Here is a 19,735-nt window from a genome sequence, read left to right as displayed (position 1 = left end):
TGCATAAATAGTGATGATCTATCCCTGTTTAAGCATTTTCTCAGTCAATGAAAACTTAAAAGGTATAGATGAAATTATTTCCAATGGACAATATAAAATATAATTTATGTACAACAGCCTTCAAATTCCAACCATTAACCATTACATTGCTGGAACCAAATGTGACAAGAGCTAGGCCATTAGTGTAGTCCGAACAGGCTCTATTCTGTTGGCTGACTTACTTCAAATTTTCATCTTCAAATCCCAAAATATTATACATGATTCCATAAATGGAAGTTGGACACATGCATGTAAAAAATTCAGCAGGATAATGGTTGAAAATACATAATTCACCTGAAGAAATAGTAGGAATGGCTATTGTCTGTAAGCCTTCTTGTTCAGCTGCTAGGAAGCATTTAATAGTTGTCGATTTAAGTTGATGCAAGCAGTCACCAATACTTTCTTCTGTTAATGGAGAATAGTCACACCAACATGGCCCTACAGCATGAAATATGCATTTGTATGGAAGCAGCCCTGCTGTTGTTCTAACAACTTCTGCAACTGGTAAAGCTCCTCCTAGTGAAAATATGCATAATAAATGAAGATGATTATGTGGCAGAAAAATATATAATTAATATCCTATGATTCAAATGAAAGTCTTGAATAAAAACAATCAATGAAGGTCTTGAATAAAAACCAATCTTTTCAAGTCATTTCATGTGTCTACTTACACTCAGTTTACATTATAAAAGATCCGTGCACCATGCATCATTATTGCACATAGTATTTATCAAAGCGTCTATACATAACCAAATCCTTAATTTCCTGAACATCAAATGTTACAAGAGCGATCAGTGATCACATGTGTCGCCTCATGATGGCCAATTTCAAGTTGGGACAAGTTTTGTGACAGACAGACGGACAGTGCACAACTAGACTTGGTACTGATCATTCCTGTAAAGTTTGGATAAAATTGCACCAGTAGTTTATGAGGAGTAATCCGGACAAGCTTTTGTGTACCTGGCAACACACAGAAAAAAACACCTTTTTTATCAAAGGGCCATAACTCGGCCAAAAATCATTCAACCGGAAAACCTTTGCAATCTGCGCAAGGACTTGAGCTACAGATCAATCCTGTAAAGTTTCATTGAAATTGCATCAGTGGTATAAGAGAAGTAGTCCGGACAAACTTTAAAAATAAAAATTATTAAAGGGCCATAACTCTGACAAAAATCATTGAACCAGAAAATGCTGACAATATGCACAACTATACTTGGTACTGATCATTCCTGTAAAGTTTGGGTGAAATTGCACCAGTAGTTTATGAGGAGTAGTCCGGACAAGTTTTGTGACAGACGGACAGATGGATGGACAGACAGACAGACGGAGAAGTGATCCCTATATATCGCCACTATTCCGTAGAGGCGATACAAAAAAGAAACACAGCTATAAAAACAATATTATTAACAAAATATAGCAACCCTCTCAAAGAATATTTGGCTTCCATGAATTAAAACTGTCTATTGTCTATTCATTTTTGATTTCTGTAGGAATAAGCCACTGCTTCTTTATCGGCATGAACACATAATTAGAATTGATACTTCTGCAGGACTTTGTACATGAAAAATGTAACTTTCATATAAGAGGCAAAATTATCACCACAGCCGGTAAAAAGAACACCCAATCAAAGTCATTGTCAACAAGAGCCATGTCAACATGGCCATCCCCCGCGGAATGTGTTTGCTCATTGGAAGAATGTATATGTAGTAGAGCAGAATAATTCCATTTTAAGAGGTAATGAAAACTGATGCCTGAAGTGATTACAAATTTGAAACCTATGAGAATACTGATGGCTGAAAATAACAAAGGGCAATAACTGAAAAATAATGCAGGGTAGGTTAGCATTCTTAGGTGCTGCACCCCTCCTCAGTAAAATCTATCCACCTATGAAGTTTCAAGTTGATACCTCAAATACTTTTTGAGATAAGCTCCGGACAAAATAGTATGAAAAATAACAAAGGGCAATTACTCAAAAATTATATAGGGAAGAGTTATCATTCTTGCGCCCAGCCTTCCTCCTCAATAAGATCTATCCACCTATGACATTTAATGTTGACATCTCAAACACATTTGAGATATGCTCCACTCAGGTGAAAAATTAAGTATGAAAAATAACAAAGGGCAATAACTCAAAAATTATGAAAGGTAGAGTTATCATTCTTGTGCACTGCACACCTCCTGAGTGAAATCTATGCACCTATGAAGTTTCATGTTGATATCTCAAAGGCTTTTTGAGTTATGCTCTGGACAAAAATAAATTGTGAAAAATAACAAAAGGCAATTACTAAAAAATTATGCAGGGAAGAGTTATCATTCTTGTGCATTGCACTCCTCCTCAATGAGGTCTATCCACCTATGAAGTTTCAAGTTGATACCTCAAATACTTTTTGAGATAAGCTCCTGACAAAATAGTATGAAAAAGAACAAAGGGCAATAACTCAAAAATTATATAGCAAAGAGTTATCATTCTTGCGCACCGCATTCCTCCTCAATAAGATCTATCCACCAATGACATTTCATGTTGACATCTCAAACACTTTTTGAGTTATGCTCCACTCAGTTGAAAAATCAAGTATGAAAAATAACAAAGGGCAATAACTCAAAAATTATGAAAGGTAGAGTTATCATTCTTGTGCACTGCACACTTCCTGAGTGAGATCTATGCACATATGAAGTTTCATGTTGATATCTCAAAGGCTTTTTGAGTTATGCTCATGACAAAAATTAATTTTGAAAAATAACAAAAGGCAATTACTAAAAAATTATGCAGGGAAGAGTTATCATTCTTGTGCACTGCACTCCTCCTCAATGAGGTCTATCCACCTATGAAGTTTCAAGTTGATACCTCAAATACTTTTTGAGATAAGCTCCGGACAAAAATGTCGGACGGGCGGATGGACGGAAGGACAGACAGACGGAGACTATTTCTATTATCCCCCCCCCCCGCCTTTTCGGCAGGGGATGATAAAGCACTATTTTCAATCAATCCTTTAAATATGATAAATTAAATTATGATTTTTTTGTGAAAGAAGTTCATTTTTTACAACTTTAAGGTGAACAATCGAAACAATGTTCATATTCAAATTTCTACTCATAAGTATGTACAGTTTAAAGGTAAAAGATTATTGTACTGTAAGATGCTGAACAGTTCAAAAGAAAGAAAAACAGTTGTTTTACCGTAAGATGCAGTAATTTTCACTGACTCAATATCCATTTTGTTTCCAGCAGCATTTGCTATGGATAATGCCAGTCCTCCAGTATGTGAAAGGTTGCTGTTTGCTGGATTTACAATACAGTCAACTGGAACACCGATTATATCACCTTCATATACTCTAACACAGAGTCCGCTGATCTCATATACTTTCATATTTTTGGTGTTCTGTGTCCATGAAAATTGCCTGACAATGTTCTTTCTCTGGGTTGTTTTCTTTTTGTCTTCCTGGCCATCATTTAATATGACAGACTTATTTAGGTGTTGCTGTGAATGCTCATGGTCATTTGCTTGTACGTTTCTTCTCTCTGAAGTGGTATTCACTTCACTATGAAGTCTTTGGGCCTCTTGGGCGACAGCCTGTTCATTGCTGAAACACACTGGTTTCTGAAGATCAATACCTAATTTTTGTGCTATTTTTTTCTGTACTGATTTTGATTTTCTAGATTCAAGAGCATATATGTACACAATAGAGTTAATTCTGTCAAATATACAAGTATAACTCTCATTAGTATTAACAAGTTTCATTTCTTCTTCCACAGACTTGGCATCGCAACCTTGCACACTTACTGAGCATAAAACATACCTTCTCACTTTTATTAAACATTCTTCAACATCATCGGCTGCACGTTTCAGCTCTTTACGTTTACCAGATAAGACAAGGCAATCGTTCTTGTGCTCCATTTCAACAGAAGGGTTCTCATACATATGCCTCAGTAATAAATACTCTTGCAATGTGACTTGTTTGAAACATACTTGAATTTTATCTGATGGGTTGTACAGTTCGTCATCACATCTTTCCAAGACACAGGACTTTGCTTTTTCAACATTCTCAGTCTGACCAGATATTTTTATTTGAACTCTAGGAATGTCCTCTTTTTGTCTGCCAACTTCTAGTGGTTTTTCTGTAATAAAGCAGAACACATCAACTTTCTGCATATTTGGTCAGGTTGTTACTCTTACTTAATAAAACAAAAACACAAGACTACCATCCTACAAATATTCTATGACAATACTTTAGAAAATGCAAGGTAAAAGTATGCAAAGCAATGTTTTAATGTGTACAGAACCGTGAATATTCAAAAGCATACATTTAATAAAATAAATTTATTCAAAAGAATATTAATCTTATTTATTATTACTATCAATTTTCGAATACATTTCAATTCTCTATTTAGCGTGTCAGTTAAGGTAATGGAATATATTATAGACAAACATACCTAGTGATTCTTCATGCTTTTTGAAAATCTAAATGAAAAAGTTCATAGTATACAATTACTTTGAAATAAGTGGTAAAAATACAGTAAAAATAAGAATTGTATGTAAAATAAGGTAAAAATAAGAAATTGTTTGAAAATTGTTTGAGTAAATGCAGGTAAAAATATGGTAAAATAAGTAATTGAAGGTAAAATATGGTAAAATAAGCAATTGTATGTAAACAAGATTGCATTTGAGAAAAATGCTATGCCACCGCATTTAAATACAACACTAAATAGTAGTGTAGGAACATATTTTTTTTGTTTCTGTACGATTTTGAAGATTGTCATAATGCATAGATCCCTGACCTATCTAATTCTTAATATCAGATTAGTAGTTAAATCTGTTGTTAACTCAATAAAAGATCAGAGTAGGAATATATCAATGCACTCGAGTCTAGTGAATTTAACCTCTAGCCTTTGTCAATTCAGAGAAGAAGATTTTTCAATTCAGAGAAAAAGATTTTTCAAGTTTTTACTTAATACATATAAGGAAAACTATCGCCTCTGGGGCAGGGCAATTTTAACACTAGGGGCATAATTAAAACAACTTTAGTAGAGGACCCATAGATAATATTCTATACCAAATATCAAAGCTCTAAGGCTTGTACCTTCAGACAAGAAGATTTTTAATTTTTACTATATGTACATAGTGAAAATCAATGACCCCTGGGGGTAGGGCCAGGCCAATTTTGACCCCAGGGCTAAAATATTGCTAGAGGTTCACTACATAATGTTTCATGAAAAATATCTTAACTCTAGCCTTTGTAAATTTTGAGAAGATGATTTTTTTAAGTTTTTACTATAAACATATAAGGAAAACCTATGGCCCATGGGGCAGGGCTAATTTTAACACTAGAGGCAAAATTTGAACAACTTTGGTAGAGTACCTATAGATGATATCATTTAACAAATATTAAAGATCTAGGCCTTGTACCTTCAGACAATAAGATTTTTTTATTTTTTACTATATGTATACATTGAAAATTAAAGACCCCCGGGGCGGGGGCAATTTTCACCCCAGGGCTATAATTTGAACAATCTTGCTAGAAGTTCACTACACAATGTTTCATGCAAAATATCTAACCTCTAGCATTTGTCAATTGCTAGAAGAATTTTTTTTAAAGTTTTTACTATATATATATATAATTATAAGGAAAACCAATGACCCCCGGGGCGGGGCTGATTTTGACCCCAGGGATATAATTTGAACAATTTGGGTAGAAGTCTACCAGAAAATGCCTTATGCAAAATATCTAAGCTCTAGGCCTTTTTGGTCTTTACAAGAAGGATTTTAAGTTTTTACTATATGTATATATAGTGAAAATCAATGACCCCCGGGACAGGGCCGATTTTGACCCCAGGGCTTTAATTTGAACAATCTTGGTAGAGGTCTACCAGACAATGCCTTATGCAAAATATCTAAGCTCTAGGGCTTTTGGATCTTTACAAGAAGATTTTTTAAATTCACTCTTATAATTCCTTTGGTTGCCATGGCAACCAGATTTCTGCATGGAATGAAATTCTTTGAACAACTTTGGAAGCCCTTCTCCCAAGGATCAATCCTGCCAAGTTTGTTTGAAATTGGACCAGTGGTTTTTCACAAGAAGATTTTTTAAGTTCACTATATAATCTATATAACAAACACACACACACACAAACAAACACACACACACACACACATACACACAGGTGAATCGCTATATGCCCCCGCATCGCAGATGCTGCGGTGGCATAAAAAAATGGTAGAACAATTAAGTACATGGTATTAAGAAACTGCATATAGAGAAACTACATTCAACATGGACTTCATTAAATGAAAAATTGCAATAATATTTTAGTCACCACAAATTGACTGATCATAATCAAAATTTCCTGCAATATATTGTACCAGGTTTTACATGATCACCTTGATCCCGATTTAAACAAGAAATGTCAAAATGGCATTCCAACATTCTACTTTAATAAGTAAGAATAAGTTTCCATTATGTAAGTCACAGAGAAACTGATTATGTAGAAGTAGGTGTTTAAATATAAGAAAAACAAGAATAATACAGCCAGGCAATGAAAAATTGTAAAATGGTGAAAAACAAAGTTTTCAATGGTGATTTAGAAAGCCTGAGTTTAACAATGAACTATAAACAGAACTATCAACATGGAAAATATTTTGGCATACAAGATCACAGTTACCTTGACCTTTGACACCTCAAACCAAAAAGTGAAAGGGTCGTTTACAACCAAAGACATAAATGCACCAATAAAGTTTGAGAGCGGGGCCCCATGATTTATCGAGTATTTGGTCAACAACCATTTTGACAGTCAAGGTCAGGTCAATGTGACCTTGACCTTTGAAACTGCCCTCATTTCAACAAGAGCTGTCGTTTGGACAGCAACGCTCGACTATTCTTACGTTGACGCTGACGCTCGGGTGACTACAATAGCTCCACTTATTCTTATCGAATAGTCGAGCTAAAAATCACAAGAGCGATCAGTGATCACATGTGTCGCCTCATGATGGCCAATTTCATGTTGGGACAAGTTTTGTGAAAGACAGACAGACAGACGGACAGTGCACAACTAGAATTGGTACTGATCATTCCTGTAAAGTTTGGATAAAATTGCACCAGTAGTTTATGAGGAGTAGTCCGGACAAGCTTTTGTGTATCTGGCAACACACAGAAAACTAGAAATGTGTCCATAGGACACGGATGCCCCCACACGCTACTGTTCTGTCAATCTTATGACTCTAGGTCAAATACTTTTTGGAGTACATGTGCCACAAGTTGAAAACTAAAAATCAACAAAGGGCCATAATTCTGTTAAATTTGGTCGCAGCAAAAATTCCTTCCTTTACTACCATCTACACATTAAGACTGTTAATCCCTGGAAGTTTAAGCAAAATCTGCCATCCGGTTTAAGAGGAGTTGCGTTCACAAAATTTCTACATAGTATATAATGAAAAAATCAACAAAGGGCCATAATTCTGTTAAATTTGGTTGCAGCAAAAATTCTTTCCTTTACTGCCATCTACACATTAAGGTTGTTCATCCCTGGAAGTTTAAGCCAAATCTGCCATCCGGTTTAAGAGGAGTTGCATTCACAAAATTTCTACATAGTATATAGTGAAAAAATCAACAAAAGGCCATAATTCTGTTAAATTTGGTCACAGCAAAAATTCCTTCCTTTACTGCCATCTACACATTAAGGTTGTTTTGATATACAAGGTCAATGTGACTTTGACCTTTGCACCCTTGACCCAAAAATCAATAGGGGTTGTGTACTGGCCAAGGTTAATGGGTTTGAAAGCCAATTGATTGTTGACTTATTTGTCAATGTGACCTAGACCTTAGGTTTCATTCTCTCAAAACATTCAATATAGGGAGGTTAAAAGTTAACTTATATGATTAAATCCGATAAAAATATAGTGTCAGGAAATCTTTTGAATCCCTGTCTGTTCACAAATTTGAAAACATTATTACAAATTTGAAAACATTATCAAAAATTACCTACCTCCATAACTGTTATATTTGCTGGATATATGACAAATAACACTGTTGTCAATGATGTATCCATGTAAACACTCTTGAAACGCTCAACGCTCTCGAACATAGCTGCTGCCACAAGGTCTATAGGATATCTCAAAACACCTGTCCCGATAGCGGGGAAAGCTATCGTCTTGTACTTCATTTCTGACGCTTGCTCCAGGCAACGTGTTACCAATGTACGAATACTCTTCAAAATTAAAGTGTTAAGACTTTAACATATATTTCATTTTTTTTCTAAATGCAAACAAAAAGTTGAAGCCTCATCATTTCTGAACATGACTGATAAAAGTGAATATAACAACATTAAAAGCAAATTTTAGCTTAAAATAAAAGTTTATTTGAAATGTGTCTTCGGACAGTCGAATGCCTCTACATTCAAATGCTTTGTCAGTCAGAGTCTACAGCGTAATGTGTGAACAGAAATGGTCATAGAAATATTGATTCAGACATTTTAAAGTGTAAATTATGCATAAATGTAAATTATCTAACAACAAAACATTATCATAAAATACCTCTATAGTATTCATTTCCTGTTTTGGTATATACCTATCTAAGGCAATGTGGAAAACTTTTTCACAATGTAATTTGTGGCCACCTGTCACAGCTACTTCATGCTTTGATATTGATATGCCTCTTGGATATCTATCCCAACATTCTCTCTGTATACCCTGACCTGCAGCCTTTAGTAATGTTGATGACACTTTCCCATTTGTCAAATCCAAGTCTCTCGAAGTGGTGTTAACTATCACATCAGTCTATAAATAATAGAGATTAAAATTGTATTTTCTAATCTTTTACTTATTTGTCCTAAAAGAATATATATTTGGAAGAAGACATTGTAGTGAGTTTCTTTTTTTTAAATTCTTCATACCCACACTCTTTGAAAATATTTATCTTTATATGCCAAAAATCATGTTGGCATAATATTGTTATGCACTTGGTCATTTGTCAGCACTACCGAATAGGGATAGAGTGCCATCTTACCGTAAACAGAACAAAAGAGAACAATAGAATAAGGGGCCATGGCCTTCTAATAACAAAAGAAAATAACAATTGAAATGGCCCTTTATCCCTACTTGATCCGACATCTCTTCATCTTGGCAATTTTGTATATGCTCTGATTCTTTTGAAGTGATTGAAGGGTACTGACACTATTTGGCAGAAAAATAAATCATGATAAAAAGACGTGCAGACTTTAGGTTAAAGTCACACTGAATCAAATTCATTGGCTCTATACCTTTTGAACCAATGTGGGAATGCAGGTTTATGCTATCTAAGATCAAGTTTACCCCCACCCCCAGGAGTCACTTGATTTATTAATACTTTATATAGTAAAATACTTTTAAATCTGAAGTCTAAAACTACAATGCCCACATATTAGAGATTTATCTTGTAGCATTACCTTGTGGATCTCTACAAAACTGATATTAATTTGGCTCCTCGTGTCCAAACTGGCTACCACCCACGATTACTTGATTGATTTAGACTTAAATAGGAAAGACTCTATGAAACTAAATGCCATAGTTGCCTTAAGCAAGATCTTGTGGACTTCCACAAAACTTACACAAAGCATTCCTCTCAGGAAATACCCCCTTCCTCCGTACGGTGGTCACTTACTTAATATAGTCTTATATATAGGAAACCACACTGGAGTTTTATTTTTTGTGAAACAAAAATGCCTAGAGCTTGGTTATTTGGCATGTAGCATTGCTTCGTTAACCTCCATAAAAGTTACATAAATTATGACCCTTGTCACTTAGTTTATGAAGTCAAATATTTACTCCTAAGCTATAAAAGCCCGGCACTTTGATATTTGGCATGCTCCATCAATTTGTAGTTTTTTCCAAAAGTTATACTAACAATACCCCTGAGGTAAAAGTTGGCCCTCCTTTGGGGTGAGGGTAGTATAGACTGATGTATATCACCCTTTGGGTTTTTTAGTTAGTTTTAAGAGGGTTATTAGAATAAAACATTTTTTGAGAAGTTCTGTGAATGGGTCTCTTCCCCAAATAAACAATTACTTTTGATTGGCAAAACTAATGCTCTGAAAAAATAAACCAAAAACATTGTTTGGACATTTATTTTCCCACCTCAGCAGTGCTTTTGTTCTCATTTTAAAATTAAATATGTTTTGTACATGTATTTATAAACTTTCATGTAAACAAGTGCATGAACAGGTGGCCCAAATGTTAAGTAATAGAAAGAGCATAGAAACACGAGGCTATCTGATTTGTACTGATTTTAACTCTGACACATTTTCAACAGAAAGGTCCCCAAACTATGATACAATTTGAAATTAACAATTGAACAACAATGGTCAATATGGTTGAAAATGTAAAACTGCAGTATTCTAATTTACCTTTGTTTTGGCAAGTTCTCCTGACATTAAGACGACTTGCAATTTATTCTGTTTTTCTCTCTCTGCTGAAATTTAATAATATATGCTCTCAAATTTAATTGTATTTTTTCTGTTTGTATGCATTTTTTCAATGCATTTAAATTGAATTATTAATACAAAACAACAACAAATCAACAAGTATTTTGAAATTTGAAACGAACATCCAGAAATAATTCTAGTTTTTATGCTTGACAATTAATGCAAAAAAAGTATGGATTATACAATTATGCTCTTTGACTGAACATTACACCCTTGCTGCTCAATTTCACTTTTTTTCTTTTGGATTTACATCGTACCTACAGAGTATAGGTCATATGGCCACTTTCCAGCTTCACATATTGAGTAAGACCTCAGGTTCCCTTCTGTGCATTTTTTCCGGCACGAACGGACACATAAGTAGAACCACCTCAATTTTGCTCAATTTTACTTAAATTTGATCATGAAAGCACTAAATGTACATAAGGAGAAGAAGCATTAATTGATACCATTAATCACAGAAATATTTATGTACTTGACTGTGTCCATAGGACATGGGTGCCCCCACACTCCATTATTTTGTCAATCTTATAACTCTAGATCAAATATTTTTTGGACTACATGTGCCACAAGTTGAAAACTAAAACTCTTTTACTTAGTAAAGGGCAAGAACTTTACAAATACTGAATTAATCCACAATTGAACCCCAATGTGCATAAGTACACATGCTGACCAACATTTTTGTTATCTTTCAGACCTACAGGTCAAATATTTTTTGAGCTATGAACGAACAAGTTGAAAATTGCAAATTTATACTACTGTCAGTCAAGGTCAATAACTCTTACCAAATTGAAAAAAAAACACATGCAAAGTCCCAGGTGCATAGCTTCAGTGATATTGATCATTATTCCTGTAAAGCTTGTTGATTCTAACTCAAGCACTCAAGGACCAAATAACCCAACATTATGAAATGGTTTTTACTAAGTCAAGGGCAATAACTCTACAAATACTGGATAAATCCGCAAGCAAAACCCAAGATACACAACTACACATGCTGACAAACATTCCTTTTAAGTTTCATGACTCTAGAATAAATACATTTTGAGCTATGCACCACACAAATTGAAAATTGCAAATTTCACTTAATCAAGGGCAACTTCACATGCTGATCAACATTCCTGTAAAGTTTCATGACCCTATGTTAAATACTTTTTGAGCTACCAGGGCATTATTTCACAGTTTGGGGAAGCAGCCCTGTCCTAAATTTTGGCGAAAAATTACACAGAATATTTGCAAAAGGGGGAGAAAAAACTTTATGTAAATTCAATTTTTTGGGAAAACTGCATATTTTGAAGAATTTTTCTTTGGGGAAGCAGCCCTATACCGGCCCCTGCTGTAGAAGGAATAAAGCTCTGGCTACGTGTGACACAAGTTGAAAATTGCATATTTTAACTAAGTCAAGGACAATAACTCTGAAAATACTAACAAATCCACACAAAAATATCCAGGTGCAAAACTACACATGCTGATGAACATTTCTGTAAAGTTTCATGACCCTAGGTTAAATACTTTTTGAGCTACATGCGACACAAGTTGAAAATTGTAAATGTTTACTAGGTCAAGGGCAATAACTCTTACAAAACATAATAAATCCACAAGCAAAACCACAGGTGCACAACTTCAGAGAGTGAGCAACATTCCAAGGTTTCATGACTCTAGGTCAAATACTTTTTGAGTTATGTGAGACACAAGTTGAAAATTGCAAATTTTTACTTAGTAAAGGGCAATGACTCTAAAAATACTAAATAAATCCACACAAAAATACCTAGATGCACAACTAATCATGCTGATCAACATTCCTGAAACTTCATGACTCTAGGTCAAATACTTTTGAGCTACACGCAACACAAAAGAGAATGGATGGACGGACGGAAGGACAGACAGACAAGGGTAAATATAAATGCCCCCCCCCCCCCTTAAGTTGGGGCACAAAAAAATGTGAAAATGTAAAAAAACCAACCTTTTAAATATTTACGAATGCGCCTGTTGATATAATGAAGAGTCTCACCAAACTTTGCATTTTCTTTCAGTATCAGGGTTACCATGTGAGGTAACTTTGTCATGTAATTTAGAAATATGCCTTCCACTGTCTCTGAAACAATACACTTGATGAAGGCAGATATTGGCCACCCATTACATGCTTCTAGGTGCATGACAATATGGCTGACATCCGCAAACTCTGTTTGTGAAAGAAATTGAGTCAACAAGTCAGTCAAAATTTCTTCATTCCCACGGCCATCTTTCCATTCTGGTAAACGTATAATCACTGATACTGGTTCCGCATTAGAAATAATTATAGGACCTAAAACAAAATTTGTGTGAAAATTGATATAACATATGTTTTTTGCTTTAAAAATAAGCCATTTTTTACCCCAAGGGGCATTACTTATATAGCTTTTTTAGAGACCTACTAGGCAATATATACAATCTTAGCATTGCAGTTGCACAAAAAAATGCTTAAATGTATTTTCCTACACAAGTCTATAAAAAGTAAGTGTCCCCTGATGCAGGACCAATTTTGACCCCAGGGGCATGATTTACACAACATTTATCACTGTGGGTAAGCAACTTTGGTCATGTGACCACAAAAGTCAACGTACACGGCCAAAATAGCTTGGCTGAGGTAAGTTTTTTAGTGATTATTTTTCTGTCCAGCCGATTAGAATTATGCTACATAGCCTACCGACCGCGGCACTTCCGATGCTTTCTAAAAATGTATTTAGTTTCGTCAACACTTTTACACGATAGTGTGTACGTTGTCATCGGCAATTTGCAAATATTGTTTGAATGTTCTCATAAAATACAATACGTTAGATGAAACTTTATACATTTTTCAATAGGGTATGATATATTAATGTTTTGAAGAGGACCACAAGGTGATCCTACATGCTAAATATCACAGTCTTGGGCATTGTAATTTCTGTGAAGCAGATTTTTTTAAAGATCAAATTTTTAAAGTATACACACATACTCAGGCAAATAAATTAAAAAAATATAAAGATCATTTTATGTACTCAAATCACCATCAAATGACAATTATGAAAGTCTCAGCATGAATTACTGTATAAATTCTATATATATTTTGGATTTTGTATATCTTGAACAATATTTAGATGCCGACAAAATCACTGAATAGTTTTCAAACAAGTCATGTGAGTTTAACAAACTGTGGAAGTCTCAATAACAGATATTGTGGATAGTGTATGATTGAAACAAGTCTAAGTCATTCACGTGTCATGTTCTTTAACGTTTCCAGAGTTCACTGTGACAACTATTATGAAATATAAATGCTCTAACCTAACCCACGTGAGTCAAGTTAGGAGACCGCCATTTTACTCTTGGTAAGGAGAAAAGCTTTGTTCCTGTGACTGCCTAGTGTATTCATTTTGAGGACACTTACAGAATAATGAATGAAAAATTCAAAACAAAAAAATGAAAATTTTGCCTTTGTCATATGACTTTCCAACATTACTGATTGAGGAAGACTTCTGGTGCCCTTCCGTGCATTATTTCAGGCATTAGGGGGCACCTGAGTATAGCCTCTTTCATTCTATAAGCTAGCTGGATAGTTTCCTTAAATAATTATGAGCTGTAATTTGTATTAACATCAGTGGGATATGAAATTCTATGAGATATTCTGGTGCTATACTTATGAACCTTGTCATTTATGAAGTAAGTAAAATATATTTGAAATTTAGTGTAAATATTTTCTATTGAGCAATTAAAAAGAGTAAAAAAATATTTACTGAGAAAAACTTTATCCAGAAATCTTGATCAGGATACAAGGGTAAGTAGGACAACTTAATTGTCAAGCTAAAAAGTGAATCTTAGCACACAAGAAATAGTAAAACATATCAGATATACCTTTATCATGTCTGCATTCTTTGAACTTCACATTAACGAAACGAGACCCAGGGTTTGCATTTCCATCATATTGTTTTGTTGTCAATTGCAATATTTTCTTCACTTTAGTCACTTTCCATAAAACTGAGCGCTCTATTGTTTCCTCTGGAGTGATGACAGCATTTTCAGCAGCCTCAACAGTATCTGCTAACCTGTAGTCAATGACCTGATGTATTGTAACATTATGATCATCTGCACAAGTTGATAAAAATGATCTACACTCATCTTTGGTCATAAACTGTACATGACTAGGATGAGAAATGTTCATAACTAGAGTATCTAAATCTGGTGATGAAAAAAGATGTTCTCCTGACTTTTGGTCATTCCTTTCATTTTGTTCCTTTCTAAATTTCTTCTCTGTCTTCCCTATTGTAACTTTCTTTTCTTCCTGTTTTGTAAGTTTCGGCTTTGAATCATCAATGATATCTTTATTAGAACAACGTGTATGACCCTGTATGTGTTTTTCTTTCATATCTTCATGTTCCTTTGTTTTCTGACTTTCTTTTACAGCAATACTCTTGATGTCATGCAAAACATGCTGTGCACTATCTTTATGGTATGTTTTTGTCAAGGCTTTCTTCTTATCCTTCTGTATTGATTTTTCATTTTTCCCACCACTGTCTTCAACGGCATATTTCATATCAGGAAGAGAAGTCTTTTCTAATTCAGCTCCTTTTCCTTCAAGCTTGTTTTCAGTCTCCTTATTTGCCTTGTCTAAATTGTTATACAATGCTGCCTGATCATCCTTAACTTTAAACAGTTCTTCTTGCTTTTCCTGCCTCCTCTTGGGACCAACGTCATCATGCTCTTTATCAACTTTCTCAGCACTTTGCATGCTTAAGAATTCTTCTAATGTTTGTTTGCCTTTCTGCAGTTCAGACACCCACTGACTTGCTTTTTCAACACAATCCTTCACACCAACAATATAAAGATGGCCACTCTCTTCTATGTGCAGGACTACTAATCCAGGCCATGTTTGTTTAACTTGTGCAACAAGTAAATCCTTTTGATGTTTAAGGTCACCTTTGATTATACATGTCTTTTCTATAATCAGTCTTGCTATTTCATCTGATGCCCTTTTTAAGCTGTTTTTTTCCAATGCATATATATAAATATCGTCTGTCTTTTGTAATGTTACACATTTTATATTTACCTTTGAAAGATGTTCATCAAGGACCTTATCAACTTCAAGCTCTGGTATGGCAGACCTTGCTATTATATGAAGTGTACATCTTTCTGACACAATATGTTGGCTAATCCGATTAAATTCTTGCTTTGCTAAATTCACAGCTCTCTCAGGTCCAGTAAAGATAACTTTAAACTTATCTGGGCATGTCTCAAACACAATTTTTAGTTCGGTGGAACTACAAAGCAACTTTAAAGTTTTCTCAAGCTCCATCATGTGCGCCAATTTAATACAAACTAGAGATGTCTCAATTGTTTCTTTTATTTTTTTATCTCCTGCAAGTCTTACGTCTTTTAAAGATTCTAAAACTGACTTCTGATCACATGTCCTATATACAATATATAATTTGTCTTTTAAAACTTCAGCATGAATACCTACTTTCTCTTGCCTTAATTGTTGCATGCACATGTCAAATTGGTTACATGCTGTAACCATTTCTCTTACACACAGGCTTTTTCCAAGTTCATCCATCGCATGATTAAAGACAGAAGTACCTAAGTCTTGTAAAACTTTTTCATTATCAACTTTCATTTGAACCTGGACAACACAATCCGAAGTAACTGTACCTGGAATCTTTTTTCTCTTTAGGAGAATGTTTAATTGCTCAAGCCAAGGAGGTAAATTGAGAATAAACTGCCATTTCATATACTGCATTATAGTACAAGGCACATCAAAAGCAATCACCTTTTTCTGTTTGTCACTATCTTGAAACCACATTGATATCCTTACTGAAATACCTTTAAAAGATTGTTCAAGTATCTATCAAATCCTTCCATTAATAAAATAAATAATGACAAAGAATATATGCAGAACATCCAATAAAATCAAAGTTATAATAGCAAATTTAAGAAATGTTCAATAATTTGACCTTACAGGTCAAAGTCGTTTAAAGGTCAAAGTCAAACATGATTTGCTTGATATGGGAGTTTAAATACGCTTAGTGTTGTTTTGTTAAAGTATTACTCAAAATCCATCCATTAATAGCTTAATTATAGCGAATTTTAGAAAAATTCAACAATTTGACCTTAAGGGTCAAGGTCATTTAAAGATTACAGTCATACTTGTGCATTTAATGCCAAGTCTTGTTTTGTAAGTATTAATCAAATCCATCTATAAATAACAAAAATATGGCCATATCCTTTCGGGGGCCACAGCCTAATAAAACGTACCGAAAAATCGACTTCTCAAAAGCCGGGCGCTATAGTCATAAGAAGGCTATAACATAATAAACCAGTATAAAATTTTGGCTTCCTGAAAGCCACTACTGTTTGTCGTAGGAAGGCCACCAAAATTTAGTTTTAAATGACTAAATGCTTGAAGTTTACCTTTCATTTATTTCATTCTGTTTAATGTTGTTCAAATAAAAACACCAAATATATTAATTGTATAGTGCCCTTTATTGACAGATACAGTAAATGTTTAGATATACTGTACACTTTTTAATTAATGTGGTAATCAAATCGATATCCAAATTAATTGAAGAAAATCTTCTAAATGGTATAGTATTTTAAAATGCATTTATTCATACACCAAACAGAGTTTCTGTAAGCAGTTCTCTTATTTGAAACAAAAATTAGTTGAACTTACACAATTCACATTGAAAAGCATAATATCAATCACCCTTCCTGAGAAAAATTGATTTTCATTGATTTTCAATAATTACGTTTTAAAACGTTGTGGACGTTTTACTCAACATGGTATTCTAATGGCCGTGGTATGAAAGGACGCAGGCAAGTCGTGAACAACAAAATGCTATATAGGTAAATAACATAAAATTTACCGTTTTAAAACGTTCAGAACTTGTTTTAAATACATTATTCAGAAAACAAGGATTGTGAGACTGTTTGAACGTAATATTAACAGTGTTATACGGTATGGCTTTGTAATATTTCGATTTTCATAAACACATTAAAAAAAATAGAATGTACGAAAACGAGGTTAATACAGGGTTGCGTGAAACAAAATTCAAATTTTACGCTGATTTACGCTACGGATTCTAGAAAGGTATATTTTTGATACGTTTAACTACGCTATGGACGTCTGTCGTAATATAAGACTGGCTTTCAGAAATGTAAAAATTCGATACGTTTTCTTACGCTTTGGCCGTCCTACGGGTATAGCGGATGGCGGTCGAAAGGATATTGAGCAAAATTCAATAATTTTGGGTCAAGGTCAATTTAGGTGAAAGTGAAGTTCAGCTTTACTACTCAAAGTTATTGTTTAAAAGAGTGTTGTGTTAAAGTATGGTTAAATACATCTATTGACAAAGTTATAGCCAATAATAACCAATTTAAGTAATATTTTAACCAATTAACCTTTAAAGTAAAGGTCATTTTTCAGTCAAGATCAAAGTCCTTAAGAATTACACAATTATTTCTGTAAAGGTTCATTAAAAATGGTTGAGCAGTTAAAGAAAAGAAGCACAGAGAGATGGCCAGAAAACAGATTGACGGGCAGCAACTGTCATTGTGTGGGGAGGTATAATAACAACTTTCATTGGGGTGGGGGGTATTATTAGTATGATGTTTTACCACTGATGTCTTCAGGTGGAAGTAGTATTGGTGCATCATAAGAGTCATCCTTCTTTGTTGTCTGCTGTACTCTTGTTCTATCAATGACTGCTATCTGTGACACATCTGACTCATGACCGTGAGATTTGTCTCCCATATGTGACACTGACAGCTTTAACTGAACGTAAATATCAAAAATCATATAATACAGCAATAAAACAATAAATAAATAACAGAACAAGGGCATACTTAAATCATTCAATAGGTTGGTCTTTCATAAGTGTAGTTTTGCCCCTATAACAATAAAATCTGTCCATTATAAAAGAAAATAAATTATTTGATAACAATAATTTGACAAGTAAAGTAGAGCTGAAAATTTGTGCTTTGTCATCTGTTCTAACAGTATAGTACATTTACTTGTTATTTATGAATAAAATACACCTAAAGACTGCAATAGCCATAATCTTAAGAATTGAACAAAGCAATTTTTTGCCATCAAGAATATTGTTTTCTTACATTTCTGTAGTAATGTTATATCAAAGGAAATTAATTCAAGAATTAAATTTAAATTGCATAGACAATTATTTCTGGGGAGGCTAAATAAGGCTCTTTATTTAGTGAAACACTTTCATATCATAGATATTAACCTTGTATGTAAATGATGAATATTGTTATAGTTTACGAATACACAGTATATAACATACCATATCTACATTCTGCTTCTCATCTACTTTATCTTTCTTATCTGATTGACTTTTAACTTGCTTTTTGTTGTAGTGGGCATCATGAACTTGTGCCTGTTCACCATGAGCTTGTACCTGTGTGCCATGAACTTGTCCCTTTTCATCATGAACTTGTCCCTGTGCATCACGCACTTGTCTCCTTTCAGCACGAACTTGTCTCTTTTCATCATGTCCCCGAGCACTTTGAACTTGTCCCCTTTCATAATAAACTTGTCCCTGTGCATCACAAACTTGTCCCCCTTCATAATGAACTTGTCCCTGTTCATTACAAACTTGTCCCCCTTCATCATAAGCTTGTCCTTGAGCATCACGACCCTGTCTCCTTTCATCATGTCCATGTATGCTTTGAACTTTTCCGTTTTCATCATTTACTTGTCCTCTTACATCATGAGCTTGAACATTTTCATCATGAACTTGTGCCTGTGAATCATGAACTTGTCCCTGTGCAGTATTTTCCTTAAATGACCTATCCATCATGCTTTAGTTTAAACTGTCCAAAATCAACATCAATCATGTTCACTTTGTTGTTTCACCTGTGAAAAGAAATGGTTTAGGTATAATCTAATTAAATATAAAGTATGCAACCAAATCACATGTAAATAGGCAAATGTGATATATGCAGATAACTGTCACAGTTGCTAAGGTTATATTTATGTTGAGGAAATAGGGGATTAGTTAAACAAAAGTGACTTTTTCATTATAATGAAGTTAAAAAATTACACAGGATTCACCAGTACAGATAAATAATAGAAAATGTGAGCAAAACAAAACTAGAACTGCCACTATCATGGCGTGAATACCCCCGCATACCACTTTGTCAGAATCAACAGTGGCCATTTAGAACTCAAGGACAACCACCCTGCCAAATCTGAGGTGACTAAGCCAGTGCATTGCTAAGTTTGTAGCCC

General features: G+C 34.2%; 1 protein-coding gene across 2 annotated transcripts in view; it reads right to left on the bottom strand.

Moving 5' to 3' along the window:
• Nucleotides 1–19,459, bottom strand: part of LOC132756248 (uncharacterized) — a 32,003-nt gene extending 12,544 nt beyond the window's left edge. The window contains exons 1-10 of one of the 2 annotated variants that reach the window (XM_060747267.1): nucleotides 18,789–19,459; nucleotides 18,106–18,256; nucleotides 14,350–16,311; nucleotides 12,446–12,787; nucleotides 10,411–10,475; nucleotides 8,564–8,806; nucleotides 8,017–8,238; nucleotides 4,471–4,498; nucleotides 3,217–4,155; nucleotides 334–555 (exon numbers count right to left, since the gene is read on the bottom strand). In XM_060747267.1, the coding sequence (XP_060603250.1) occupies nucleotides 334–555; nucleotides 3,217–4,155; nucleotides 4,471–4,498; nucleotides 8,017–8,238; nucleotides 8,564–8,806; nucleotides 10,411–10,475; nucleotides 12,446–12,787; nucleotides 14,350–16,311; nucleotides 18,106–18,256; nucleotides 18,789–19,304 (4,690 nt within the window). In that variant the 5' untranslated portion in view covers nucleotides 19,305–19,459. Of the gene's footprint in view, nucleotides 1–333; nucleotides 556–3,216; nucleotides 4,156–4,470; nucleotides 4,499–8,016; nucleotides 8,239–8,563; nucleotides 8,807–10,410; nucleotides 10,476–12,445; nucleotides 12,788–14,349; nucleotides 16,312–18,105; nucleotides 18,263–18,788 lie in introns of both variants that reach the window. The other variant, XM_060747266.1, reaches the window with a different exon arrangement.
• Between the last annotated feature and the right edge of the window lie 276 nt (nucleotides 19,460–19,735).

Source organism: Ruditapes philippinarum, unplaced genomic scaffold (genome assembly GCF_026571515.1).
Source record: "Ruditapes philippinarum isolate M1 unplaced genomic scaffold, ASM2657151v2 ctg4119_1_1_1_1, whole genome shotgun sequence".
NCBI classification, from domain to species: Eukaryota; Metazoa; Mollusca; class Bivalvia; order Venerida; family Veneridae; genus Ruditapes; species Ruditapes philippinarum.
The sequence above is the reverse complement of the archived record's forward strand: the minus strand, read 5'-3'. Positions and strand labels throughout refer to the sequence as shown.